Source organism: Volvox carteri (assembly GCF_000143455.1).
Source record: "Volvox carteri f. nagariensis unplaced genomic scaffold VOLCAscaffold_47, whole genome shotgun sequence".
NCBI classification, from domain to species: Eukaryota; Viridiplantae; Chlorophyta; class Chlorophyceae; order Chlamydomonadales; family Volvocaceae; genus Volvox; species Volvox carteri.
The window spans coordinates 775,004-802,359 of NW_003307590.1; the positions used below are offsets into that span (position 1 = coordinate 775,004).

A 27,356-nucleotide genomic window follows, 5' to 3' on the forward strand; every position below is an offset into this window, starting at 1 on the left:
GGGGAGGGGGTAGAGTGGTGGGGGGTGTAGTGGGGGGAAAAGGAAGAGGGGAGGACAGGAGGTTGATGGGTTTGGGGGGAAATTCGTACCAGGGGGGTAAAACTGGGTTTTGCCGGCCCCTGGTGTCTGTTATCCCTGGAGTGTGATCCGTTGCTCGTACAACTGTTGTAGTTTATTAACTGTCCTTGTATGTACGGGGGTTCCACAAATGCAGGTAGGGCTTGGCGTGGTGCGTGTATGGTGTGTACGACATGCGTGGGGGATGTAACTCGTACCGTAATAAACCCGTCCCCTCCCGCAAGCGCGAACTCATAATTAACCGCCCATGCCGTACCGTGTCGTACCATTCTGGCCTGTACAGCTCACCTCGGGTACGACAAGCAGCGCCTGGCTGAGGAGGCTGCAAACCCAGTGCTGCTGGTGAAGGAAAGCGACCGCCCGGGGTCGGCTCCCACCAGGTGCGGTGCGGGGGTGCGGGGGGACAGGGGGGGAGAGGAGGGGGGGAGAGGAGGGGTAATGAAGATGTGTGTGTGTATGTGTGCGCGTGTGTCTCATAGTCGGACCGGCCCATATCAATGTAATAAGGGTAAGGAACTTTGAAACGAACCCGGAGTCCCTCACAGAGCGGAGAGCACATAGAAGGAATGTGTCGCATGTTCGGGCTCCACCCCCCCGGCCCCCTTTCCCCCGGGGGGGGGTGTCCACGTGGCGCCCACGTCTTCCAAATGCATTACGGTCACCACCACTGCCATCACCACTGTCAACACCGCTGTCACCACAATCGCCTTGTTTTTCCTTTGGAATCAATGAATTGGCTCCCGTCATTAGCATTAGCATTAGCATTAGCATCATCACCATCACCACCATCGTCCTCGTTTCTCAGGTATCTTCGTCCCGAGATGGTGCGAGTGCGACCACTGCCGTTGTACCGGGACGTGCTCTTTCAGGTGGCTCGTGGGAAGGGGGGGGGAGGGGTTTTGGGGGGGGGATAACGGCGGGAAGTGGTGTGGAATGGTTGGTGGAGTTGGGGGAGGGAAGGGGAAAGAAGGTATGGGGGAAGAACGCGCGCGGGGAGAGCTGGGGTATGTGTGTGTGGGGTTGGGGGGGATGGGGGGGATGGGGGGTTTGGGGGAAAGTGGTTTTCATGCGGGGCCCAGTACTTCTTGGCGCCACCTGGGGGCGGTGCGGTCCGGTAGCGAAATTATGGGTGGGTGTATGAGGGGGGCGGGGGGGGCGGGGGGAGAGGGCCCAACCTGGCCCAGGCGAAATAACACATTCCCGGTCCACATCTCCCCATTCGGAAATCCCGCACCCATCGGCCCTCAGCCCTTTCTTGCAATCAAACCTCCACACCGCGCCCCCTCTCTAACACACACACACACAGGCACATACACACACACACAACCTCTCTGTTTCGACCTGCTCCCGTCCCCCCTCCCCCTCCCTCTGCAGCCCCACCCGCCACAGGATGTCAGCCACTACACCGACTTTGATGAGCTGGCGCCGTTCCAACTGAAGGTGGGAAGGGCGGGTTTCGGAGCGTGGTCGGGTCGGATCCGGTCTCTCCCCTTCCCCTTTTTGGGTGACCACCACACAATCTGCCTGCCTGCCGTACTCCTTACCGCTCACCCCTTACCGCAGTCTTGCCCTCACCCTCCGTCGCTACACACCTCACTCCTCCCTCTCCTCCACCCGCCCACCCATTCTAACCCCGACACCCGCGAACCCGCAGACACCCCTGGAGTACCGCTTGCTGGGTTATAACCCGGAAGAGTTCCCCGGGCTCACCCCGTACCTCCCCCCACTGCTGGATCAACCGCTTCTGGGGGGTGCGTGTGAGGAGGTGGCGGCGGCGGGGGAGAGAATTGAACCCTCGGGTGTCGTACCGCCACTTCAGGATTTCCCGCCGCTACCCGACGCATGCAAGAACATGCCGTATATTACACTGGAGATTGGCGCGCGGTACGGCGTGGAACGCATTTTTGCAGCACCGGAGCCGTCGTACGACATGGGGTACGACATGGACTACGTCATTCAACCGCGGTTGTACGATATCTACGAGAGCGGTGCGCATGAGGCGCCCGCGTCGGGCAGTGTGCGGGCGCTGCGGGGCGGCCCTGCGCTGTCGGACACGTGGCTTGTACGGCAGGACACGTGGGCCGTACAGTTGGGTGAGGAGGTGGTGTTGCGGCTTATGTCCGGTCCGGAAGCGGAGGACCTTCCCGAGGACCTGGCGGAAGATGATGACAAACCCAAGGTAGGTATGTATGTATGTATGTATGTATGTACACATACTTCAGACTGCATCTTTATGTAGGCGATATCCCACCTTTTCCCATTTAACATGCAAACACAAAAACACACAAACACGCACGTGCACGTCCTCACCCCCCTCACCCCCCTCACACACACACACACCGCAGATCGCCCCCCAAGTCCCCACGGACGAGCAACTCGCCAGGTACCTCCCCCGCACCAGCCGGACGGAGGAAACCACCACCACCGCGGCAGCCGCGGGCCCCGCAGCCGCTACAGCATCCAAACCTGCGAGCCCGCTCGCGGCGGGGCAGGCAGCGGCAGCGACGGCAGCGGCGGCGGTGACCCAACAGCAGCTTCAGGTACGTCGCAGCGACAGGCGTGAACAGAGGTGTGGTAAAGGAGAAGGACGACGCGGCAAAGGTGCTCATGGAGGTGTCAATAGATACATACATACACACATACATACATACATACATACATACATACATACATACATACATACATACATACATACATACATACATACATACATACATACATACATACATACATACATACATACATACATACATACATACATACATACATACATACATACATACATACATACATACATACACATTTTGAGTGAAGGAAGGGGAGAGAGGTGTCGGGGGGTGGAGTCCGTCCGGGAATAGAGTCCCTACACCCCCTTTTTCTCGCCGGCTTTCATTTCTCCTCTGAATCCTAAAACCCATCCTTCCCCCGCATCCCCTCCCTCTTCTCCAATTTTCCCCCCTCCCCCCCCTCGTAGTCTCCCCCTCCCTCCACCTCATCCTCCCCAACCAAGTCCGCCGACCCGGCTGCCCCGGTCCGCTACCGGTTGGTTCGGGACCGCCACGCCGCCCAGCTGGAGGCGGCCAAACAGGAGGCCCACCTGGCTTCACTGTCCAGTTGGGAACAGAAACTGGCAGAGTACAATAACCTGCTGCGAAAGCCCTGCTACTTCGCTTTGCACCTGTGACTGACAAACAGATGGACAGACAGGCGGACAGATAGCCTGCCTGCGAATCGACGTGCCAAGCAGCCCATGGTTTTGTGACGCGACAGGGGGAGCCGCAGCGGGGGGCAGAGGGCACTTTGAGAACACCTGTGAATAGGTGCACGCACAACCTATAGCCAGATGATGCCACCAGCAGCAGCAGCAACCGCAGCTGAGGTGGCATTCTGAGGGAGGTTGCGGTTCCTGCCCTGCACCTGCATCATCTATGTGTTGGTGATGGGCGGGCGGGCGGACGGGAGAGGTTCGGGGTGTCGGTTTGCTTCCGGCGGGGTGGAGGAAGAAGAGGGGATTTGGTCCCCTTGGCTGTGAATGAAAGTGCGGTATGCGTCTGCGTGTATGTATGTATGTATGTATGTATGGTTCTGCTTCGCGCTGCTTGGCTGGTGGGGAGAAGGGTTGCGTGCGTCGTCCGGGCGGTGAAGGAGTCCACGGACCCCAGCTGGTTCAGGTCTGGCATTTCCCTTTTGTCTCCGTCTGTCTGTCTGTCTGTCCTCTGACGGGATCTATCACACGGGATCTATCCGCGGGTGTGTAGCTCTGTAGCCGGAAGCGCTTCGCAAAGCGGAGGAGAGCTGGAAAAGTACGGGTTACTGCACCCTGCTGGGAGCGATCAGCTGGGGGGGGTCCGCTATTGCTGATGAGTGCTTGCTGACCATCGATTGTCGATAGCAACGAAGCTTGTGCATGATGATGGTGAGGATGATGACGACGGTACAGCACACACTCTTTGGAAGCGGAGGAGGAGGATACTCTTTGCGGTGGTTATTGTAGCTGCTTGTTCGGGTGCGGAGCTGTCGAAACCGGCGGGAGCTACGGCGGCTGAGCCTGCAGGCTAGAGTGCGCGTGTCTGTATGTATAAAAAGCTTGTCTATCTGTCTGTCTGTCTGTCTGCATTTGTATCGAGGTAACAATCGGTGTCAGCCTGCTGTGCAGCGGGACAGAGAAGCCACAACAAACAAGTGGCTCCACGACCACTCCGTCACTCCTCATGGGGGCAGGAAGCTGCAGATGGTTTTCCTCGCCACCTCACACCGCCGGTAAAACCCGTGAGGGGTTGGAAAGGGTAGTTGGAAGTCGGCGGGTGGCTGGAGAGGGGCTTCTGCCCTCCCTCCTCCCCTCTCCCCCCTTTGTTCAAAAGTGAAACGGCCTAGTCGGGGACCTAAACCCACCCACCCACCCACCCACCCGCACAAAGGCGCCGGGCTGCAACACATGAAGGTCGTATCGCATACCCCCCTAAACCCCCCTACCCCGCATAACCCCACCTGCATCACCCTCAACACCACCATCACCGCCACCACCACCTCCCTTTACATCCACTACTTACAAGAAGAATGTCACGAACACAACACATTCACAAGCATCATTGTCACTAGCATCAGCGTCAAGGCGGCGGCAGGCCCTCCAGGATTTTGAGGTTGGGAATCCACAGCACTAGTGCCGTACATGCACTCGCCACCAGCACTCTCCGATTGGACGTCCTCAGGCAGGCGGGTATCTGGGCGTGACATTGCCACACCGCCACCTCACGACCGCTGTCGATGTGCCACACGCGAATCGCCCGGTCGTCACATCCTGCGCGCACGTATGTATGTATGTTATTACAGGGTGGTTAACTTCGCCAGCGGCCCCCTTTCCCGGGGCAGTCCCTGCTCTCCCCTGCTAGAGGGGCACCCTAATCCGTCACCCCATCCGACTTCAGAATGTATGTATGTATGTATGTATGTATGTATGTTACAGGGTGGTTAACTTCGCCAGCGGCCCCCTTTCCCGGGGCAGTCCCTGCTCTCCCCTGCTAGAGGGGCACCCTAATCCGTCACCCCATCCGACTTCAGAATGTATTCGTTGGGTTCGGCAACTCACCACCAGCATCCAACCAAATCTAGCGGATCAACGGCGCATCAACTTAGTTCCTGGTCAGCTCGCAAGTTGATATTATCACGTCCTACACCGTCCATATGATGGGGGGCCACCTCCCATTTCATCACTCCTCAAACACCCGAGGAGCCGGCAGGCGGATTTGAACCCGGGTCGACTGGGTCGACTGGGAGCAGAAGTCAGGCCTTAACCTCTGCCAGCCGCCTGCCGTATGTATGTACGTACGCATGTGTATTTGTTTGGAAGGGGGAGATGGAGGGGGAAATAGAATAACATGCAAGAGTTTAATGCAACCTCCCCTCAAGGGCAGGTGCCGCCGGGCCCTCACCCTTAAGCTAGAGAATACATACATTCACAGATACATGTACACAAATACGCACCATTCCCCCGCTCCACTTTCCTCTACCCTCGCAACCACCACTGCCCTCCCCCCGCCTCACCGGTCAGAAGGTACTGGTTGTCCGCTGTGATCGCGGCCTCCACTGCCGTACCGGTCTCCTGAATACCGTTGGCGAAGCGCTTGAACACGGTACCCTGAGGCGAGGGGCATCGTCGTGTGGTGGGGTCGTGTTTGTGTTTCTGTCTGTGTGTCATTGTGTTGGGGAGGTTGAGGAGAGGTTACCCAAGTGTATTGGGGGGGGGGGCACAGCTTAATAGGGGGCGTGGGGATAGCCGGTTATACGACACGCATTAGGGGCACGCTCCGTTCCCGTTTCCCCCCCCCCTTTAGCCACACGACGTTTCCAAAACCCATTTCGGCGGCGTCTTCGAAAACGCTGCACGTGTACAGTCTACACTGTGCCATACTCAGTCCGTACAGTATCGTATCGTACATAGTCGTACAGGGCCCTTTGAGCACACGCGCTCGCATTCACCGTCCTTCCTTGTTGGTACCTTGTAAGCGTCCAGCAAATATATTCGGCCCTCCACCACCGCCATGAGCAAGTTGCCGTTGTTCGAAAACTTGATATCCGCAAAACCCGTGGGGTTGCCCTTCTCCTCCTCCACCTGCAGGGCAGGCAGACATACATACGACCCGACAAACGGGGCAGACGGGTGATAACGCACTGAAACAGCAAACTCGATTCCATGCATACACGCATACATACATATTTTCGGTCTTATTGAAATTTACGCGTTCTATTAGAAAACACGTCTCAAAACCAAGCTGCATCATTCTGAAGGGAAGATGTATTTATGTGTGTATGTGTGTGTATGTGTGTGTATGCCGACCCATCATCCGATCACGCCATCACCCGACCACGTCAGGGGCGCTCTACTAGTAAACGCACCGTGAACGTATCAAAGGGTCCCTTGTCGTACGACCTCAAGTCGTACAGTTTGATGATGCCCGACTCCGTAGCCACCGCGAACACGAGTCCTTGCTGATCGATGGTGGCGGTCGGGTTGCCCGGGACCTGGCGCGCGTGTGTGTGTGTGGTTGTAGGTTGCAGTGTACACATACACACATACAGACAAGTGCGGAGGAGTCCGTCATGTTTGTATGTATATATGTGTGTGTGGTGGGCGGGAGGGAGGGAGGGATTGAGGGAAGGGGGAAAAGGCGAACCACGAGTGGCGGGAGAGAGGGGGAGAGGGGGGGGCGAGAGAGGACATTTTCAAGAAGCAAGAACGGATCAACTGCCGCTGTACAAAGCCACAAACCGTGCACGGTGTCATACACGGTGTCATAAAGGGGGACATTGATGATATGTAACACACGGCATGTTGCGTTATGAGCGGTTTAGGACGGCGAGGAGGGTGAGAAGGCGGTCTTGCTCCCCGCTTGGGCCCTGTGGGGCCTTCGACAGCCCTCTCGTTAGGTGCTCACCACCCCCTCACCGGCGTCCCTTGCTCCACCCGCCCCTGCTTTGGTTTGGTTGTGGACATAGCGTTCGTTTCACCTGATTGGCACCTGATTTCCCCTTCGCCCCCTTCGCTTGCCCCCCCACCCTCCTCTACATAACACACACACACACACACACATCACCACCACCACCACCACCACCTGCAGACAGCCCTGGCAAATGTTTGTCCGTACATCCCACAGCCGTACAGTCTTGTCCTGTGCCATTCAGGGTCGGAATGGGGAGAGGAGAGTTTGTAAAAAAAGGGATGTGAAGGAGTGTGCCGCTCGGCTCTTCGCAATCTGCTTAACTAGCTGCTCAAACAGCCAATTAACCAACCAACCAGCGAATAACCACAATACCATACAATAAAAGATATTACCTGCCGCAGGTATTGCTGCGGCCACCGGCTTCCAACTCTCCGCAAACCCCCCGCGTCCAAACAACCCTCCCCACCCTTTCTCCCTTTTTCCCCACATACACATATCTACCTATACACCTACAAATATACACACGAACCTGCGCCGCCGATACGAATGTGTCATTCTTGGGCGAGAAGCACAGGGAATTGACCTGCGGGGGGGATGTAAAAACGGAGGTATGTCTGTCTGTATGTATGTATGTATTGATCGACACGGATGACACATGAACCTATCCCCTACTGGTCATTGGGGGGTTTAGACTCCCCTGGCCGCCCTGGAGCGCCTCTTCCCCGTCCCCACCTAACACCATCCCCTTATTTCCCCCCCTCGCACACGCACGCGCGCCCGACATACATACACACACACCTGAAACACCCCGGCCCCACCCTCGCCCCCACTACCTCTCCCTTGCTCAAGCAGGACGGTGGGGATGAGGGGAGGCTAAGCCGGTGAGTTCCCCCTCCCCACACAAAAACACACATACATACGTACAAACACACACCTGGGCGGTATGTCCAGTGAAGTATCTCAGGTACTGATTCATGTGGAGGGAGTGGTATCGGAGCGCATGGGCCTCCGTGGGTTTGAGCTGTCCAGTGGCCTGGGCGGGCAACAGAGGGGAGAGGGAAGGGGGAGAGGGAAGGGGGAGAGGGAAGGGGGAGAGGGCGGGGGGAGAGGGCGGGGGGAGAGTGTGAGAGGAAAGAGCTCGTCGAGGTTGGGTGGAAGGGAAAGGTGAAGTACGCCAGGCAGCCAGCCAGGCAGCCAGCCAGGCAGCCAGACGGACGGACAGACAGACAGATAGGTCGATAGCCAAGGCACATGGACTGCCGGTCGCGTGACTGGTCGCGTCGGAAGACTTGTAGACATCAAGAATTGTCGGCTGGGCAGAGGGTGAGGGGCTGAGCGGGCGAGGATTAGGGCGCTAAACGCGGCTAGGAATAGGTGTGTGTGTATGTGTGTATGTGTGTGCGCGCGTATTGCGTGGAACGGGAGGGAAGGTCTCAAACAGCAAAGCCGTTCGTTCACCTTCATAACGCACGTCCCCCACGTCGCCATGGACCGAGCCAATCCCCCCCTCCCTCCCCCTCCCCCTCCCTCCCCCTCCTCCTCCATCCCCTGGAGTGAACTGGCAGCTCAGTCTGACCAGGTCCCTTCTTCCACCGCCACCGCCACTATGGCCAAGGAGGCCTTCGCGCAACTCGGTTGTGGCGGGTTCTCGGCAAGGGGGCTGTGTGGCAGCAAAAGGCCCCCCACACATATACAAACATGTCGTCGTACACACACGCACAGAGATTAGCATACGTACATACCGTACATATGCACTCAGACGAGCAAGCGCTCTCTTTCCTACCCATCCACCCACCCCACGCACAGCTCCGGAGCCGGCTCGCGGGCCACAGCACCGCAGACCCCTCCCCTCTTGGCGCCTATTCCGGTACCTTTCGAGAAGCGTAGACAATGCAGGCGGGGTCGTGTGTGAAGCACACGTTCTGAACGCCGTATTTGCGGCTGTGGAGCGTGTCCACCGGCACGCCCCGCGCGACATCGTACACGCGGATGGAATCATCATCGCTGCCCGTCACCAGCAGGTCCTCCGTCCGGCAGAAGTCCATGGAGTTTATTCGCTGGTGACCGTCCTTTAGAACGCCATCAAAGTTCCAAAGTTTCATTTGAAACGCAGGCGGCGAGTCAGCTACGAACTGGGCGCACGACAGCAGCTGATAGACCATATCATTATAAAGATTACCTTGAAGCATTTGCCCACACCCATGGACCGTAGCACTCTATCATCCAAAGCTAACTGCTGGCCCATTTTTGGACGCTCTCCCGATTCTCCTGATCGACTTCCAAGTGCTGCTTAGCTTTGAAACATATTTACGAAAGGGAATTTCCCCAAAACCTGCAGTTGGATAACGTGTTCGGTCCTCCTAACGCTTGCGTGAATGTTACGACGCAAATTGTTGGCCCAACATCCTGGCCAACTCAGCTTTTAACCATTTGTTATGCATATCGCCTTTCTTCGTCCACCCCGATGGTGTTGGCGCTATTGCTAGCCTGCTCCGTGCCACAGACAGTTGCCTGAAAGGTACCGGCCACAACCACCAGAAGTCGTTAACGGCATTGTTTATGATTTGTGATATGGTCACAAATGCAAGTAGATTCACACATCGATACTGTCTCTCATCTATCCTTCCTTATGGCGCTGTTTGGGTGGTAAGGAAGACCTGCAAACTGAAAACCAAGGACAAATTGCTGTTCGAATTTCCCTTCATTACAACGAGGCGAAGGGTCAGGGCATATTATGTTTGTCCTGTCCAGTGTCAGGGCTCCTATGCCTTACGAGTACTGTACTTCAACTTTACGGGTAGAGTCCAGCCCAGTGTAGTGCCCTGCATCCCAATGTCATCCCATGCATCATACATGGCCTCAACATCATCATCATCACCACCACACTCAAGTGTGGCCATTGGCATTCATCACCTCCTCCGACCCCTGCTGCCCTATGTTGTTGTATCACGTCTTTTCGCAGGAAAGAACCGAACCGGCGGATGACAGATCCCGTGATACCCAGGATGCTACACCTTTTCACCTGTCTCGAACGACGGGCTTTACAAACAAACCCTCCCCATTTATGGACGCATCAATATACAACAAACAGCTAAAGAAGCGCAAAATCGTCACCTAACATTCTGTACGACAGCTGCGTGCGTGCCTGTCAGTGTCCAAACGGTTTAGGAGAATGCCGCATGAAAAACGGGCCGCTGGTGAATGAGCCACCCAAAAATGACAACTTGTGCCCCGCGCACACCTAACAAAGCTTGACAGGAGGAAAGCGGGCAAGAACGGACAAGACCCGAAACGCGAAACTTCGAACGTAAAAGATTTTACATCCACAACCAACACCTATGAAGACATGCACCCTATCCAGGTGCTAACGCTACTGCTGCTGCTGCCTTTCATACAGCTGTTGTTGCTACAATTAAAACCGTCGCCATAAGTTGTACCAAAGGAAAAAAAGAAGGTAAAAATGCTGTGGCGCATCCGTAAGCACTCCCCCCCATATATATGTATGTGTGCGTGTGTGTGTTACATGGTTGGGGGTGCGTGACCCCATACCTGTAAGACTACCCATACGAGCCGAAGGCCCTATGTATGTAAACACGTACACGTCGGGCAGCACTCAAGGAACACCACCCAGTCGCTCACGTATGCCTCTTCCAATGCCGCAAACCGCAACCACCATCACAACTCCACCCACCATCGCCATCCTACCGCAAACGCCATTATACCATCAAGCATTTCGCTGACGAGACGGAAAACCTAAGCAGGCTTTCCGACTCGTTTAGATCTTCCCCCTTTGCTTTGTCGATTGCGTGCTGCTGGTCAAAGGCATCTACCTCCTTTCTCTGATACAGATATACATACATTATATAATAATTAGAAAACCCGCCAGATTTACAGATGCAATAACAAAGCCCCGGGGTCCCTTCAGTATAACATAGCAAAACAAAAAAGTGCCCCTGCTGGGGACACTGCTTGACACCCCAAATACGACCCACCTCTCACACGCACACAGCCCCTCTGCAATACTGCCCGGCGATATATTATAAAATCACACACATATACCAATGCGCAAACACGTCCCTAGCATAGCCAGTGTCTCTGTCGCCATAATATACATCTATATGATATCTATATATATAATATTTTTTCATCATCAACACCTAAACACACATCCAGACACGATGCTGCTGCGAATACAAGAACGACGTTTGTTAATCCATGCTTCCGCAAAAAAAAGCCACAGGGAGATATTTTTCAACAAAATATCTATCTCAACGCATGCTCAACTATGTAAATACGTACTACACACGAAGAGACGAGACGCCGAACAAGAAGGGCCGGCCACGCAAACAAAATCTAAAACATCACGGAACAGATATTTACAGAGCGGCCTGCAGCGTAAAAACCTTAAGCCCGACCCGCCGCCGCGGCCGCCTGTCGCACCCCATAATAGTCCATAACAGGTAATAATAATAATATATACATATACTTACTTTCGGGACTTGATTGTTTGCTCCAAGCGCTCCCTGCACAGCTCCAAGACGTGTCTCCACACACACACACGCAGTCCCCCCAAGGGCATTGGGGTGTTCAGGGAACAACCCTACACTGCGTGCTTTCAGCAGAGCGGTCATTACGCGTCTGTTCCGTCAAAAGCAACAAACAAAACACCAAAAAACAGCAAACAGACGTACGTATACACAAATTTAAATCGCACTGCCCTGATAAACAACGGGACATGATACACGGGCTGGGTACATGCCCCCCGACATGCCTCACCTCAAACCACCCACTCACAAGCTGCCGTACGTCACAGCTGTGAAAAGGAGCTGCGATAGGCGACAAGGTAACAACCGTCTCCTTCACTCCACTTCCATTTGGATGGAACACAACACACTTGCACCCACCATCAAGGGGCGACGGCAACAACGATGACCACGCAACATTGCGGGGCAGGTAAACGCCTCCGTTGCTTAGTTTAAAATCACACACCAGGCAAGGAAGGAGAAGGGGGCGCGCCAAAACAAGACGATGGGAGCTTCGCTTTCGCTCTGCCGTCGGCAGATTTGCAACAGAGAAGAGCCGACGGATGCCGTTGCCACGTCACGCACACCCGCAGCAACAGCAATCTCAACAATCTCAGCGGCCGCAGCAACACCGCCACCGTAGCGGCGCCGTACATGCAGGAAGTAAAACTGTACGACACGTTTCAATCGTGCACTACATGACAATGCAGCAGCACGGACCATCCGGTGGGTTTGCCCCCGGTGCTTCCGGCGGCTGTGCCGCGGCCGCTGACGCCGCCGCCCCCCCCAAGCCGCCCACCGCACCCGCCGCTGCCTTCTGCGCGCTTGACACCACTCCAGCAACTTGCAGCTTGACGTCATCCACCTTCGATGTTGCTGCCACCGCCGCCGCCGTCGCACTTTCTTGCACATCCGCTGCAATCTCTGAAGCTCTCGACACTGCCGCTTTGGCTTGTGCCGTTGCCGCCGCCTGCGCCTCCGTTGCTGCCGCCGCTGCCGTCGCCTGCGCCTTCGTGGACGCCGCCGCTGCCGCCGCCTGCGCCTTCGTGGCCGCTGCCGCTGCCGCCGCCTGCGCCTCCGCGGCCGCCGCCGCTGCCGCTGCCTGCGCCTCCGAGGCCGCTGCCGCCGCCGTCGCCTGCGCCTCCGTTGCTGCCGCCGCTGCCGCCGCCTGCGCCTCCGTTGCTGCCGCCGCTGCCGCCGCCTGCGCCTCCGCTGCCGCTGCCGCCGCCGTCGCCTGCGCCTCCATTGCTGCCGCCGCTGCCGCCGCCTGCGCCTCCGAGGCCGCTGCCGCTGCCACCGCCTGCGCCTCCGAGGCCGCCGCCGCTGCTCGAGATTGCGCCTCGGCCGCGGCTGCCTGTCCCTCCGCCACCTTCGCCGCCGCCACCTTGGCTGCCTCCGCCGTCGCCTCCTGCGCCGCCGCTGCCTTCTCCTGCCCATTCGCCAGAGCCCCAGCAACGGCCTCCTGCGCCGCCGCCGCCTTCTCTTGTGCAGCCACCGCCACCTCCGCCGCCGCCGTCTGTGCCTGCGCCACCGCCGCCGCGGCAGCTTCTTCCGCCTGACCTGTCGCCGCCGCCGCAGCATCGTGCGCCTCTGCTGCGATGTTTGACGCCACCTGCTGATCCCGACGTTTCACGTCCGGCGCACACAACGGATCCAGGTCGCATCAGAGCTCAGGTCAAAAGATAGTCAGCCATGACGAGAATGATATTAGACGTGTAATACCAGCACCACACTAACACCAGTACGACACCAACACCAATGCCAAGATGCCAAGTGCAGTACAATGAGGGCGTCTGACGTAACGTCTGTTTTGTGGTGCACGGTAAATAATGCCCGAGGCGGCGATCGGTCCAAAAGAAATCCTAGGGTTTTAACTTCACCAGTACCTGCCAACCCACTGCAAGAAATAATTTTTTGCGCCAATAACTACCGATCAAAAGAATCAAGGATCAAAAGTTTTTTAAGGAAAGCGTAAGGCCCATGCGTCGGCATCATCATCGCAATCGCAAGCTGAGCTACAAGTGGACCCCACAAACGGTGTAATACTGTAATTTAGATGCATTAGATGCCCCACATTGGAATGATTGGAAAAGGTAACAACTGACCCAACGTACCTTCTCCGCCTTTGCATGCGCCGTCGCAACAGCTGCCAATGCTGATGCCTGCGCCGCTTCTGCCTTCACCGCAGCTGCCGCCTCCACCTCCGTCGCCTTTGCCGTCACCGCGTCCTGTGCCGCCGTCACCTTCTCCAAAGCTACCGCCTGCGCCGCCACCACCTTTGCCTCCGCCGCCTCCGTCGCCGCGGCCGCGTCTGCTTGTGCCGCCGTCACCTTCTCCACCGCCGCCGCCGTCGCGTCCGCCAATTTAGCTTCAGCAGCATTTTGTACCGCCGCCACTTTCGCCTCCGCCGCGTCAACCGCTTGGGACGCCGTCGCTGCCGTACTTGCCGCCGCCTCCGCCGCAGCTTGCTGCACCTCCAGTACCTTTCCTCTGGCGGCCTCAGCTGCGCCGTTAACCGCCGTCTGCACGGTCTCCGCAGCTTCTGCCGCCTCCGCCGCGGCATTCCCCACCGCAGCGGCTGCGACCTCATGCACCTCCGATACGCCGTTCGCGACAGTCGCCGCTGCGGCGTCAGCGCTGGCCTCCGCCGCCGCCGTGGCGGCAGCGACGCCATCCTCCACTGCAATCAGGCCGTCCTTGACCATTCTGTATCACACAGGAATGACCGGTAACGGTCAACGACCAACAGTTAGCGATTACGTAACGGCGTTAAATTGAGAAGATATCAACTGCGTGAACATCACACGGGGTGAATTCAAGTTTACAAAGGCAAAGATGAAAGGAATATGCCGGCGGAGAGAGAGTGGAAGCTGAAAGATGGAAACAATTATCAGGCCCGGCCAGATCTTGAGCACCGTGTACTTCTTGTTGTTCTAAAGGGTGATGGGTTGTAAGCGTGTGTGTACATGTGTGTACATCTGTGCATGTGTTTATGTCCATGTGGGGGGAAAGGGGGGAATGTTGAGATAGTATCGCGGTTTGTACTTTTTCAGATAGGCCTTGGAAAAGCACTCGTGCGCGGTACGTGGGTTCCAAGGTCACGGCTGTGGGTCAGTACGGCTCACCGCCTCTTGATGAGAGCCTCTACGACAAGTGCCAGCTTGTCGTACTGCCTCGTCTTGGAGGCCCAGGCGGTTGGAATGGACGACGCACCGCCCTACACAGAGAATGGGGGGTGCGGGTGCGGGGGGGGGAGAGATGTGGGGGCGAGACGTACGACAGGTGCAAAGGTAGGCAGGTTGGGAAATTAGGTTGGGGTGAAGCAGCATGGGAATAAGGGAGGATGCGGGCATCGTACTGCTCTGGCCATTTCCGTACCGCCGTACTGTCGTACCTTGGCCGCCAGGAGCGCCCCCACCAGGATGGCTCGTGAGCAATTGTCCCCTCCCAGCAGCAAGTTGTGTCGTACACCGGCCTGGAAGTCAGGAGCCTGCAAACGGGAAGAAAGGGTTTTAGGGCTTTCGGCTTTAAAAACATACATACATACATACATACAACGCATACGCGCACCACCCCCTACCTGCAGCGCCACCAGCAGGGCCGCCTTCAGACACCCCGGGTTGCCGCAACCCGCACGCCAGGGACCAAACTGAACATCAGGACCCTCCTGGTACATCAAGCCTGTGTACGGCAGCGGTACGGCAGGGCGTACGACAGTAGAGTTAACATTCCTCACAGCACCGCGCGCTCAAGAGCATGGAGGACGTGTTTTTGTATTGGCACGCGCTCCTTTCCTCCAACTGTAGCCACCGGAGCAATCCAGTCTTTTCACATTTGCGTCAATCCCCCAAGTTTAGCGAGCGGTGGTGGAAGGGCAAGCGGACCACCCCGCCCCCGCCCCCGCCCCCGCCCCCGGCCCCGCCCTCCCCCCCCACACAGACCCGTTCATCAGAGTGCATCCCTTTTTTATCCATGTCCTCCAACCCTTTTCCATCCGCACGGAACCCTTGTCAACCAACCTTTAATAACAAATCGCCCTCCTCCTCCCCCTGAAACTTTGGGCGTCAGCCGGAAGTTGTTGTTTCTCTCCTTGACTTAATTGTCTAATTCCCCCGCTCTCCCGCTCCCCGCAGCCGCCCGGCAAAAAAGGTGACTCTCCACCCACCACCCCAAAACACATACGCACACACACACGTGTCACTGATACTCACTGCGAGGGTCCACATCTTTGTTCGCCAGCACCTCCTGTACGGCATCACGGGCCTTGGACGACTCACTCAACCCGCCCTCAGGTCCCAACAGCCAGAGGAGGGCAGCCTCCACAGAGTCCCCCTGATGCGACGTGTGTGTTTTGGGGGTGGAGACACGCGGGAGGGGGGAAAGGGGGAGGGGGGGAAAGACGAACCACAGGGGGGGAGGGGCGGGGTGCAAACATCATCCCATGGACGGGGCTTGGCAAGGCCCGATGCTTCTGCTTTGTGAGCGCCCACGTAAGGCCCTGGAAGCATCGTGGATTACTACAATTCGCTAGTACATACATACATTAGGGTGCCCCTCTCGCAGGGGAGAGCAGGGACGGCCTCGGGAAAGGGGGCCGCTGGTGAAGCTTAACCACCCTGTAACGACATACATACATTTTACACATACACACCCAGACTGTCATCGTGGCCGGCTCAGATCATTAAAACACACAGTGTGCCATCTGTGTGCATGTGTATGTGTGGTGTAAGTATGCGCCACCCTCTCGCCAGTCCCCGCACATACACTCGTACACATGCAAATACAAACGCACAACATGCGCATACAGACATACACACGCACGACAAACACGCACGACACGTCGCCTTACCGAGGTAATCACCCGCTCCAACACCCGGGCCGCAGCCCAGGCCAACTCCACCGCCGTGTCGTTGTTCTGCTGGGCCCGTACCGCCACGTCAACTGCCGTACGCAGCGCAACCCCCCCGTCACCCACACCGCCAAACAGGGCCACCACAGCGGGCGACTTGACAAAGCAATTGGCCTAACAGACATAAGGGGTATTGGGCGGGCATTTGGACGAGATGTACGACAGGGATACTAACAAGTATTAGGGGTATTAGTGGGTGCGGGTTGCGGGGGGAAAGACGAACCACACACGAGTGAAGCTGCTGCCAGGGCAAGAGTGTACCAGACGTAGAACTGACCGAAAGGCGTCCGTGAAGACCGCGACCTCGGGTTGCGGGGGGGGTATGTAATAGGTCAACAAATGGGAAGTGCAATACTAAAACAGCTGTGTATGTGAGGGGGCTGTGCTGTTGCTGGCAAGAAACATACACCTCCCCGGTATGATGGCAACCCCCCTCACACCCCGTCACACCCCCACACAGCAGCTCAGATGTGATTCCACACGCGGCGTTTTCCGTAGTCGCGATATTTCCCTCCATCCGCGTCATCCCCCCCCTTTACCCCCCCCCCTCTATCCCCGCCACACACACCCCTCTATCCCGGCCAACCCCCCCACCCGCCACTCAAACACACAAACACGTAAATCGTCTGTGCTTCGCCATACCCCTCTCCCCCCCACTCACACACACACCTGGGAATCCAGCGCATCCCCGCACTCAGGCCAGGTCCTGCCGCCCTCCAGCACAGCGTCCCGCATCGACTTGGCGCTGTGGTTCATGTAGGCGAGCGGGGGGTCCGTGGTCGCGAAGTACTCCGCAAAAAACTGCACCGCCCGGAGATACATTACAGTTGGCAGTTAGCAGTTAATTGATGGCAGTTAATCGCCCTATGCGCCGTACACACCGCCCGTCTGACCCACATCAAATTCCACCATAGGGGGAAGCTGATGTACTGCTGTACTGCTGTTGAGCCCCCTGACAAAGCTCTTAGGTCACCTGATCCCCTCTCCTTGTGCTCCTGTGCTGCTGAGCTGCTGAGCTGCACAGCGAGGTGTTCATTTCGAGCTCCTCCTGAACACCCCCGGTCATCCCCCAACAAACCAAAACCAAGACAGGGTGGAGGGCCGCTCTGGGGGAACCATTTGAGCAGATTTTGGTAAGGACAGTTACTGCTGATATTTACCATCCTGTATCAAACAAGCTCACGACTCTGTGTTTTTGAGTCCGTGGTGCTGCTTTGCATGAACCCCCCGACCCCAAACATGTATCATTACCAACCCCCTGACCCACATTGATGCTTCACGTACTTTATATCTGGGACCCATATGTTTTTTCCCCGTGACCCACATCGCCGCTTTAATGCCGCTCGGCATGTCGTGTGTGCTTCGGTGGTTCGGAACCAGGAAGCGAGGAGAGATTGTCGCTACCGTGTTTCCCCCCTTTACTTTCGAGTACTTTCCCCTCTTCCCCCATTTCTCCCCCCCTTCATTATTTCGCCCCTCGCATAAGTTAAACTACTTGACAGAGTCCCTTACTCTTTTATCATAAATTTTACTTCCCACGTCTCATTTCCCCAGATCCCGCGTGCCATGTACCTGTGCCCATGCTTGAGGCTCGCAACTACCGGTCGCGGCCAGAAATTTAACCAGCGGGAGGAGCTCCTGTCCATATGGCGAGAGGTCGCCGACTTCGCAGGTGTAGAACGGACACGATGGTGGATCAAAGAACTCCGGCTCGGATGTGCGGTCTACCGGCTTGGTCAGCGTCTCCCGGAGTATATTCCGATTGTAAATCCACTGCACGATTGCATCATAAGGGATTTGGGCATTGCCTGAGCTCGCGCGCACAAACTCTGTCAGGGACAACCTGTATAATAAGAGTTTTCTGCTTAATGTGTCTGCAGCCATGAGGAAGCGCGGGCACCTGACTGACCATAATAATGAGGTAATCGATCATCGAATATGTCCAGCGTAACAAGCCATCAGCAGCGCGATATGACGCCTTGCGTGTCATGGCGTGCGGCCCTTCCCGATGCTATCCAGATTTTGGCCGTGCACATCCCTCCACCATAAAAGATCGCTCGAGTGAGTATCTTCTTCCAGCTGGCAGATGTTTCAATTCGTCATATCCTGGCCAAGCCCTTTGATTGCGAACCTGATGGTCACTTCCGGGACTTGCATAGTAAGGGTCATCCCGGTACTGCCCACTTACATGAAGCGAAGATGTCGCTGCATCGGCAACGAAGGATCCCAGCAGAGCCGCTCGAGCTCGCCCCAGGTATTCACCCATTGTGCTTTTCAATAGTCCCTAGATTATGATGTTGAGACAATCCCCAAAAGGTAAAACGGTAAAACAAACAAGATGATTCGGCTCCCTAGAGGAAAGGGTTAACACTTGAGGGAAATTGCCGTGCAGCCACCACTGCAAAAGTGCGACACTGATACTATACGCTTCTCAGTTCTGCTTGTATGTGTCTCAAGGCATCAACCGGATCGCTTTCGATTGTTAAAGGGGACAATGATTTTTGCTGTTTGGTCTAGGTAGCGACGCTCTGCTCAGTACAGGGGCCTACGATGGCCGTACGTGTTTACCTCCAAACCAAAACCGTTGTAAATCATAACGGAAACAGATAAACTCGCTATTGTCTGTGGGTGCACCATGTAGCACCGGGCACCGGGCAACGCTGGCAATCGTAAGGGGCTTGGGCTACTTAAGTTTTTATAGCAGTTGCGAAATCAGAACATCAACACGGAAACAGGGGCAAAATTTTCCTTCGATTTAGGCCTCGACAAAAAAACAGTTACCCTGCAGCACCACGGACGAGAAGGATACCTGTTGTCTCTGCCAGAGGCGTTTGCACAGTTTTAAGTGCATCTGCAGGGGTAAAAGAACACGCGGTGAAAACCAAGGACGCGTGCCCAGCTCTTAAACTTAAACCAGTCCTAAACGAAGGTGTACGGATTGCACAAAGCCCCACAAAGGCCCACCAATACCACATAAAGCCCCCATCCTTGGCGCATTTTGCCACGTATGCTGCCAGAAATGCCTGCCAAATGCATCGCAGCTACATCTACAAGTTCCGCACAAAAGCGAGGTACATCCGTAAGAGCCGGGCGGGCCTACAGTTAAAGACGACGGCGGAATCCTGACCGGGACGAGCTGGGATCGGCGGCGCAGGACGACGCGCACATGTGCGCATTCACGCAGTATCTTATTGGGTCCGTGTCCAACCTGTACTGACCACCACCACCACCAAGACGCTGCGTTCTAGCAGGTTCTAGCGATCGCGCCTCTAAGTCAACAAGAACCCATTCAGTGATGGATAGTGTATACGCGTGGAAGGGTGAAGCGCGAAATGCGCTTGGATGCAGGAGCTCGGTGCAGAGTCCAGTACTGCAAAAACATTGTTTACCCAAAGGGCAATGTCGCCCTTGGACGTATTTGGTGCAGCAGGTCCTTCACACGATCAATTCTGTTCGAGTTCGCAGCAGTTATATCGCTGCATCAGGGGGAAATCTCCCCTGTGCTGCATTCACCATCACGGTATTGTTCATCTACTATGAATATAACCCCCAGAATGATCTTGTGTATTGTGCTTGTCGTCTTTGCGCCACAGGACTGCAGGCACACGACCAGGAGGGAGACATCCACGAGCTCCTCGACTCGCCGCGCTATCGTTTTTGTACCCAGCTTGGAAAAGACTCATGGCATGTACTATACAGGAAGGCTTTTGTGGATTGGAGGCTGTGGCAGGGAGGCTACCGTGAGCTGAATTGCAGCCTCTCTGCGGCCGCGCCCTGCGATACGTGACAAGATAGATAACAACTCAGCACACAGTATATCCAATTAACCAAATCCTTTAGAGCTGCTAGGAAGGTTTGTGAGCCAAGTCGTTTCCGGCCTGTCTACATGTGAGAATACCGACATAGGGGCAGAAATGCATTGTGTTATGTTAATATTTTCCATCTATCCATGCCTGGATATCCACATGTTTGATCTCGAACCGCTGAGCTCTGACAGATTTCTCAGTCCGGTACGAACGACTTCATACTAACCAAAGCGGACGATTGTAACTGTCGTGTACCATGACGAACCTCCTACATGGTCAATTTGCAATTAAACGACAAGTATAATACTAAGCAACATTTTTGAGTATCACCTCTTGTCAGTTTTCCGACCAAAGGATTTCTGCAGCTACAAATGTCTCCCGGGATTCATGACTGCCACGATCCTATTGTCGATGTCAGCGCCAATGGCTTCAATATGACGTCTACATTTTATACTTTGACTCAGTTTCCTCACAGCGCACTTGCAGCGATGGTACGCTGGAGGCAATCGATGGGATTCCACACTCCGTTACAGTTGCGATGCCGACCAGAAGTCGCTATGACGCTTTTAAACTGGCTCTCCATACGTTACTTCTATCGCAATACCGAAGATTTGCTAGGGCAATATTTAAAGGTAAGAGCAATCATGGAACCCAGCCCGACATAGCAATACCGTTCGCTCCCACTGTAACAACCACACACAAAAAATACCGTTCGCTCACTTCGACAAGTGAAAAGATTTGTTTTCCTCCTGCTATTTAATTTCTTATACTTATAAAGATGCCGCCCAAAAAAGATCGTCAAGGAAGGCCTCGGGCGCTGACGGGACTATGAGCAAACCTTGAGTCCAACGGCGCCTCGCAGCAGCTCCTAACCAAGGCTTAGAAGTTTCGATTTCATTTCTCCAAGCCATATTCAAGAAATAATAACTTATTGCGTCAACACACATCTGTTGTCCTGTCCGTCCTTCTTGTGCTCATAATGATTCGTCAGAGTCCATGCGAACGGTTGGAAATCCGGTCAACCACTAGACTGCAGAAGCTTTTCATTGCCTTCGGACCTGGCCACAACCTGAACCAGCGTGGCGTAAATCCCCTTACTTTTCTGAAATCCAAATTGCAACAACATATAACCCGTAGATGATCTCATATAAAGGACCCTCATGCACTCATGTCCTTTGAAGACGAACTCAGCATTGAAAAGGAGGACAGTCTGAGACACCAAAGACATAACTCCATTCCCCTGACGTACAGGAAAATATCGAACATGATAACTGGAGCCGGGTGGCGGACGGGGTTGGCGATGCAGGGCCCGCGGATTGCAGCTGTGACGACGTGAACAGCGACGGCGCTACCATCAGCCGCAGCAGCAGTAGCCTCGGCAACAGCTACGATGGAAGCGGATACACGAGTCCCAGATCTGCGATTTCCAGCGCAATGGAGGAAGAAGGGCACGGCAGTCTCTCTGGCAGCGCCGCCACCACCGCCACAACCATCCAGGCGGCAAAGGCTACTACAGGCTCTTACAGGGTTGACCGCGGCGAGTCTGCGACAGCATATGCCGCCGCCGGCGGAGCCGCTCCGCCGCCAGCAGCCCACAACGCCGCTCCGCTGCGGCCATGTGGCCTGTTGTACGACCCGCCGTTTCCGCAGCTGCCGCCGCGGCTGCAGGCCGAGATGGACGCGCTGCTGGATTACCTCGGCCTGGCGGCGGAGGTGTACGGCAGCCTGCCTCACGTGCGTTGTACGGACCTGCCATCGTTAATGTTACGCCATAGCGTGACGCTCCTGTTTAACTACCGCTCTAAGCCAGACGTGCTTCTGCTTGACGGCCGCCAACTCCAGTTGACGGCACGAGGGTACTCGCAAGCATCCGCGCTGCTGGCTGCCGTACAGCCGCGACCGTCGGAGGCAGTGGTGGCGGCGTTGCCGTCGCCCCTGCCGAAGCGGATTTGGAAAGTCCGCTTGAACCTCCGTCGCATGGAGCCACTGTGCGTCGCTGCAGGGCGTGGCGTCAGCAGCAGCGGCGGCAGCGGAGTGCGTACGGCAGCGGCGGATTGCCGGCCAGATACCAGTCTCGGTGTGCTGCTTGTGCACGTGGAGGATGAGAGGGGCGGCGGTCAGCACCGACCCCGCTTCCCCTGCTCCTCTATTGCTGGTAGCACTGCCGCCGCCGCCGCCGTTCCCGTCATCAGCCTAGCGGAGGCGGCTACGTGGGCTGGACCACTTCCCTTGCTGGCCGCCGCCATGCCGTCCGCTGCGCCGGGAAAGGGCGCCGCCGCGGCCGCCAGCGGCGGCGGCAGTGGGCGCTCCTCCTTGTACCTGCCTGGCTTCTTTGGCTGGCATATTGCGGGTCTGGCGAAGGGCTACAACGACGGCGGTGATGGCGGCACCACCACCCTCACACGCGTGGCGATGGCGGCGCAACAAGAACGACAACAACGGCAACCACGGAATGAAGCATCGCAGAGCTCCCAGCCTTGCGGCAACGGCTCCGATGACGGAGGTGCCTGCGACGGAGGCGGCAGCGGCGGCGGCGGCGGCGGCGGCGGCGGCGGCTTGTTCTTCGGGGATGGCGACGTGCTGCTGTTCGGTCTAGAATTGAAGACGCGACAGCTAGAGCTGTATCACCGCCGCCTAGGCCAGTCGTACAGCATCAGGTTGCCGCCGGGTCCGCCTGCGGGAGTACGGGAGGTGCTGTACGCGCACGTGTGCATGTACGACAGGGGTGAGGGGCTGGAAGTGCTGGATCTGGATTTGGGGGATTTGGAAGTCATGGGTTGCATTTGAGCTCCTTGGTCTGGTGGCCCTGGGGGGTTCCCAGGAGGGAGAACCGTTGTCGTTGTCTGTTTGTTAGTTGATGTTACAGTTGTCAGCGGACGTTGATCAAAAGGACGACGTGGCAGCGTTTGCTCCTCGGCGAGCACGGGTCGGGTAGTGAGATAGGAAGGGCTCGGTGCGGGACGTTTACATGGAAGTCTCAAAGTATATCGATCGAGATACCCCTTGCTGCGTTGCACAGTTTCTGTGATACGAGTGGGTTTTTTAGTGGGCCTTACGCCATTATGCATCGCTGCCAAGCAGCTAGCGGGCTGCGGCCTACTGTCCCCCTTCGGTTTCCCCAGGATACTGAAAGATGTGTGTGTATGTGTACGTGTGTGTATGTATGTGTGTACGTGTTTTACATCTTACGTGGTTGGGGCGTGTGTGACCCCATACCTGTAGAACTACCCATACCCTAGCCGAAGGCCCAAGGGCAAGACCTGAACGCCTAAAAATACTGTGCTAGCAAGAGAACAGAAAACTATCGCCCAAAGGAGCTGTGTAACATCATCATTGTGTAACGGCTGCAACAATGGAGGGAGTCCACCCGGCCAAAGAAAAAATACGTGTTGTTGTTCAGCATAACGACTGCAGGTAGGGAAAAAGGGTTTTCCTTCCGGCCTCATACGATACCTCTGTGAAATCAGGTCGTGCATTTCTCTTCCCTCACATACGGTACGATACGAGGGTGCACGTACTGCCCTCGTGGAAGGGCGGGTGGGTTAAATCATGTAGGAGAGGAAACGTGCCCCACCTCACTTGGCTACCCGCAGCCCTACTCACACGTTCCAGATAGAGGTATATGAGTGTTGTTGTCATTCTACAGCAAACCTGGAAGAGAGACGAGCGGGCTCCGGCGTCATGGAAGGACGTGGAGGTGTCATGGATATGTTCGGACAATGTTGTGTCCCGGAATGTGCGTCGGAAGGACTCTCGGGGTTTCTCTCTCTGTGTACGTGTGCACGTGTGTGTGTTTAGGTATTTGTGTGTATTGTGCGTGTTTTGGAAGAACGGAAGTGAGGCAGCGGACGGGCGCAGGATGTGGAACACCAGGCTGCTCCTTAGCTGTGCCCAAACCTCATAGTGACATGATCGGCGCCGTCAAGGCGCAGTCCTGTAGCAGCAAGAGAGGCACTGCAATTTGGCAACGGCTGCGAATTGCTGACAAACAGCGAACATAACGGCAAGCGTGAGAGAACAGGCACAGGTCATCCATTTAGCTGATTACAAGTTAATTACTATTTAATAAACTGGAAGAAAAGGGAAACATATCTTGTCTGAGGGATCCAGGCGGAGGCCAAGGTACAGCTTTGCCATCCTGAAACATTGGAAGTTATGTAGTCCTATAGATCACAGAAGAGCTCGTAAACTAATACTTTAACAGATGTAGTTATGCAATTTGACCCAACCCAAAAATGACCTAAGAAACGTTCCGAAGTGGGTTGCAGGTGGTTGATTCGGTTTCGTATCGGGAGGTCGCGACTTGTGAACGCCATGGGATTTATCTACCTACAAATAACGTCATAAACTATTTGTGTAAATTGTGAGTATATCCCGTTGTTGCTGATCGTTTTGCTTGCTCTTCTGATCCTGCTTTGCGTTGGTGTGGACGGTTTGGGTCGAGTCCAAAGCCATCTAACAACCGTATGCAGCATCTTTACAATTTCCAATAGCTCTACGCGTGTTGATGCTGCAGCGGGCTGTCGTGTCCCTGCCGTCGTACAGCAGTTGTATCAGGAAGCTATCAATAATCCAACAAATTGTCCATATCTTGTGCCGTTGCAAGGCTTTACCAAATCTGCACTCTCCGCGTTGTTGCAGGTTGAGCTTGAGCTCGTTATTATAGCTTTTTGAGCAGATCTCCACGGTTTGCTAGGGACCGCAACCCATCAGGGGCCACGATGGCAACTGGCTGGTTACGTGGCGTTGTGAAGGAGGTCGTGTCCGGCGACACGTTGGTGATTGCGGGCACCACGAAGGGACCAGGCCCCGCGCCGGAGAAGCGCATTACGCTGTCGTCGCTCATTGCGCCGAAGCTGGTGAGCAGGGGCGTTGTACTTAGTACTTATGAAATCATGTAAATCGAAATGTTGAGCGGTTAAGTCGCACCTTATGTATCGGGCCTTCCTCGCACTTGATCTGACAACCGTCCGTGCTGCACCCTGACGCCACAGGGCAAGCGTGATGGCAGCAGCAAGGATGAGCCTTTCGCCTGGGATTCCCGCGAGTTTTTGCGCAAGAAGTGCATCGGCCAGGTATTGTGGAGGACATAGCATTCGACACCATTTCCAAGGCTGCCCTTACTCGGTCACAGCCCGAAGTTCCCATCAGAGGGCTTGCACATCCTCTTCCAATCAAATACTAGCTATGTCTTCGCGCTTTTAGTTGTTCCGTTTGATCAGGTTTGACCTTCTGCCCCTGCTCCGGACAAAGGAGCGCATGGATGGATGGACGCTGAGCTGCCTGCCTGCCTGCTTGCCTCTGTGCTGATACGGGGCGCCTTTGCCACACAGCTGTCACGTGCAAATCTCACAAAGCTAAACTAAAAAAATTTCTCCTTGTACATAAACACATTGACTTTGATTCCTATCTCCATTTCCTTTCCCTCTAAGTTCTTTCGCCACCTTTCCCTTCCCCCTCCATCCATCCAACGTTCCCCTACAGCCGTGTGTGTTTCGTGTTGACTACCTGGTGGAGGCCATCGGCAACCGAGAGTTCGGGTCCGTGTTCCTCAACCAGCAAGACAACGTGGCCATCGCGGTGGTGACCAACGGCTGGGCCAAAGTGCGTATGGTGTACATGAGTGCGTCGTTGTTGCTGGTGTGATTGGTATGAATGGCGAACAACCCAAATCGCAGAGGCTGAAAGTTCTCTGCTGTCACATACAGTACGAATGACAGTATGTGTATGAGTTGTATGCATATGTATGTGTCCGATCTGTGCGCTACGCGATGGGACCGTGAAACGGTCCCGGTTTGGGTCCCACCCACCACTCCTTGTAACCCCCTTCCTTAACGAATCCCCCCACGAACTCCCCCCGACTACCACTTGTAAATGAATCAAAGGTTCGCGCCATCGGCAAGGAGCAGTCGCCCTACCTGGAGGACCTCAAACGTGCGGAGGAGGCGGCTCAGGCGGCCGGAGTGGGGCTGTGGTGCAAGGACCCGCAGAGGACGTCCCGGGCGGTGAGGGAGACGGTGGGACAGGTAAGCGAGGGAGTGGGAGGTGAGGGGGAGGGGCGTGGGAGAGGGCGTGGGAGAGCCGGGGCCGGGATGGTGAAGCAGGATGCCCGCCAGGTAGGGAGGAAGAGGAGGAGGAGGATGTGTGTCTGTGTGTGTGACGGACGTGTGTACATGTGAGTGTGCTCAGAAGAGGGTATTTAGGGCCTCTGGGAGAAAAGTGTGCGGCAGGTTGATGAAATGCGAGGGACTGGTGTCTTTTTTTTTGAGAAAATACCCATCATAAAAGTGCATGCGGGTGGTTGGTGTATTTTCTTTGTGTACGTGGTATTTGCTGTGTGTTTCATGCATGGCCACTTACCAATTGATTTGATTTGGGTTGGCGATGGATGTCCACTTGGGCAAGCGACAGCACACATGATCAAATGGAGAGGGCAAGTCTGGCGCCAGCAGCCAGAAGGTAATTCCAGCTCCAATAATAGCGTGTATGTACTCAACACACAAATGCACCAAGTGATGCATTACATTACATTGTTATATGTTACATGGCCGCAACGCAGGAGGACGACGCCGCCAGCGCGCTGTTGTCGCGTGTGGGCAAGGGCGGTATGGTGGATGCGGTGGTGGATGCGGTTCTGAGCGGGAGCTCCATGCGCGTGACGCTGCTGCCCACGGGCACCATCTCTCTGCTGGTCAACCTGGCGGGTGTGCAGTGCCCCTCCGTGGGGCGGAAGGTGAGCGTGAGGTGAAGGGAGAGGGGGAGGTGGAGGGAGGGAGGGAGGTGAAGGGAGAGGTGGAGGTGGAGGGAGCGGGGGAGGTGGAGGGAGCGGGGGATGCAAGGAATCAAAACACGGGGATGAGAAAGGAAAGTAAAATCTAGGAGGGATGGCATGTGTGTGTGGGGGGGGGGGGAGAAAAGGAGGATTGCCCTATGAGGTCTGACTGGATTTGGATATTCTGCCACATATCATTGCGTGTCTCCCTCTATAACCTTCTGCCTCTTTGCTCTCAAAACCAATGTCTCTCGCTTCCTCTCTTTCACCTCTCGTCACATATTATATTCTCTCTTCTCGGCCTCACCACCCGGGTGCCGTACAGGCCGT

At 55.8% G+C, this 27,356-nt stretch overlaps 5 protein-coding genes across 5 annotated transcripts in view; 3 read left to right on the top strand and 2 right to left on the bottom strand.

Annotated features, from left to right (window-relative positions):
- Window positions 1-3,262, top strand: part of VOLCADRAFT_121366 (uncharacterized protein) — a gene marked incomplete at both ends in the record, with an annotated part of 8,920 nt that extends 5,658 nt beyond the window's left edge. The window contains 6 exons of the mRNA XM_002954905.1: window positions 362-458; window positions 884-947; window positions 1,453-1,518; window positions 1,733-2,257; window positions 2,424-2,618; window positions 3,053-3,262. Of these exons, the coding sequence (XP_002954951.1) occupies window positions 362-458; window positions 884-947; window positions 1,453-1,518; window positions 1,733-2,257; window positions 2,424-2,618; window positions 3,053-3,262 (1,157 nt within the window). The remainder of the gene's footprint in view (window positions 1-361; window positions 459-883; window positions 948-1,452; window positions 1,519-1,732; window positions 2,258-2,423; window positions 2,619-3,052) is intronic.
- Window positions 3,263-4,685: 1,423 nt separating this feature from the next.
- On the bottom strand, window positions 4,686-9,261 carry VOLCADRAFT_65424 (uncharacterized protein; the record flags this gene model as incomplete). The annotated part of the gene is made up of 9 exons (XM_002954967.1): window positions 4,686-4,876; window positions 5,620-5,677; window positions 6,041-6,178; window positions 6,472-6,597; window positions 7,188-7,244; window positions 7,546-7,599; window positions 7,945-8,037; window positions 8,888-9,085; window positions 9,196-9,261. The coding sequence occupies 9 exons, from the start codon at window positions 9,259-9,261 to the stop codon at window positions 4,686-4,688; spliced, it is 981 nt and encodes a 326-aa protein (XP_002955013.1).
- Window positions 9,262-12,233: 2,972 nt separating this feature from the next.
- VOLCADRAFT_95868 (uncharacterized protein) lies at window positions 12,234-18,714 on the bottom strand (the record flags this gene model as incomplete). Its single annotated transcript, XM_002954968.1, has 10 exons — window positions 12,234-13,151; window positions 13,654-14,245; window positions 14,665-14,756; window positions 14,934-15,029; window positions 15,120-15,220; window positions 15,751-15,871; window positions 16,389-16,562; window positions 17,118-17,249; window positions 18,021-18,221; window positions 18,637-18,714. The coding sequence occupies 10 exons, from the start codon at window positions 18,712-18,714 to the stop codon at window positions 12,234-12,236; spliced, it is 2,505 nt and encodes an 834-aa protein (XP_002955014.1).
- Window positions 18,715-20,811: 2,097 nt separating this feature from the next.
- On the top strand, window positions 20,812-23,041 carry VOLCADRAFT_95869 (uncharacterized protein; the record flags this gene model as incomplete). The annotated part of the gene is made up of 3 exons (XM_002954906.1): window positions 20,812-20,886; window positions 21,506-22,631; window positions 22,851-23,041. 3 exons carry the CDS (start codon window positions 20,812-20,814, stop codon window positions 23,039-23,041), a joined length of 1,392 nt encoding a protein of 463 aa, XP_002954952.1.
- Window positions 23,042-24,975: 1,934 nt separating this feature from the next.
- The window catches only part of VOLCADRAFT_95870 (uncharacterized protein), a gene marked incomplete at both ends in the record, with an annotated part of 11,210 nt that continues 8,829 nt past the window's right edge, over window positions 24,976-27,356 (top strand). Inside the window, 5 exons of the mRNA XM_002954907.1 lie at window positions 24,976-25,113; window positions 25,249-25,329; window positions 25,739-25,858; window positions 26,140-26,280; window positions 26,814-26,987. Coding sequence (XP_002954953.1) covers window positions 24,976-25,113; window positions 25,249-25,329; window positions 25,739-25,858; window positions 26,140-26,280; window positions 26,814-26,987 — 654 coding nt within the window. The remainder of the gene's footprint in view (window positions 25,114-25,248; window positions 25,330-25,738; window positions 25,859-26,139; window positions 26,281-26,813; window positions 26,988-27,356) is intronic.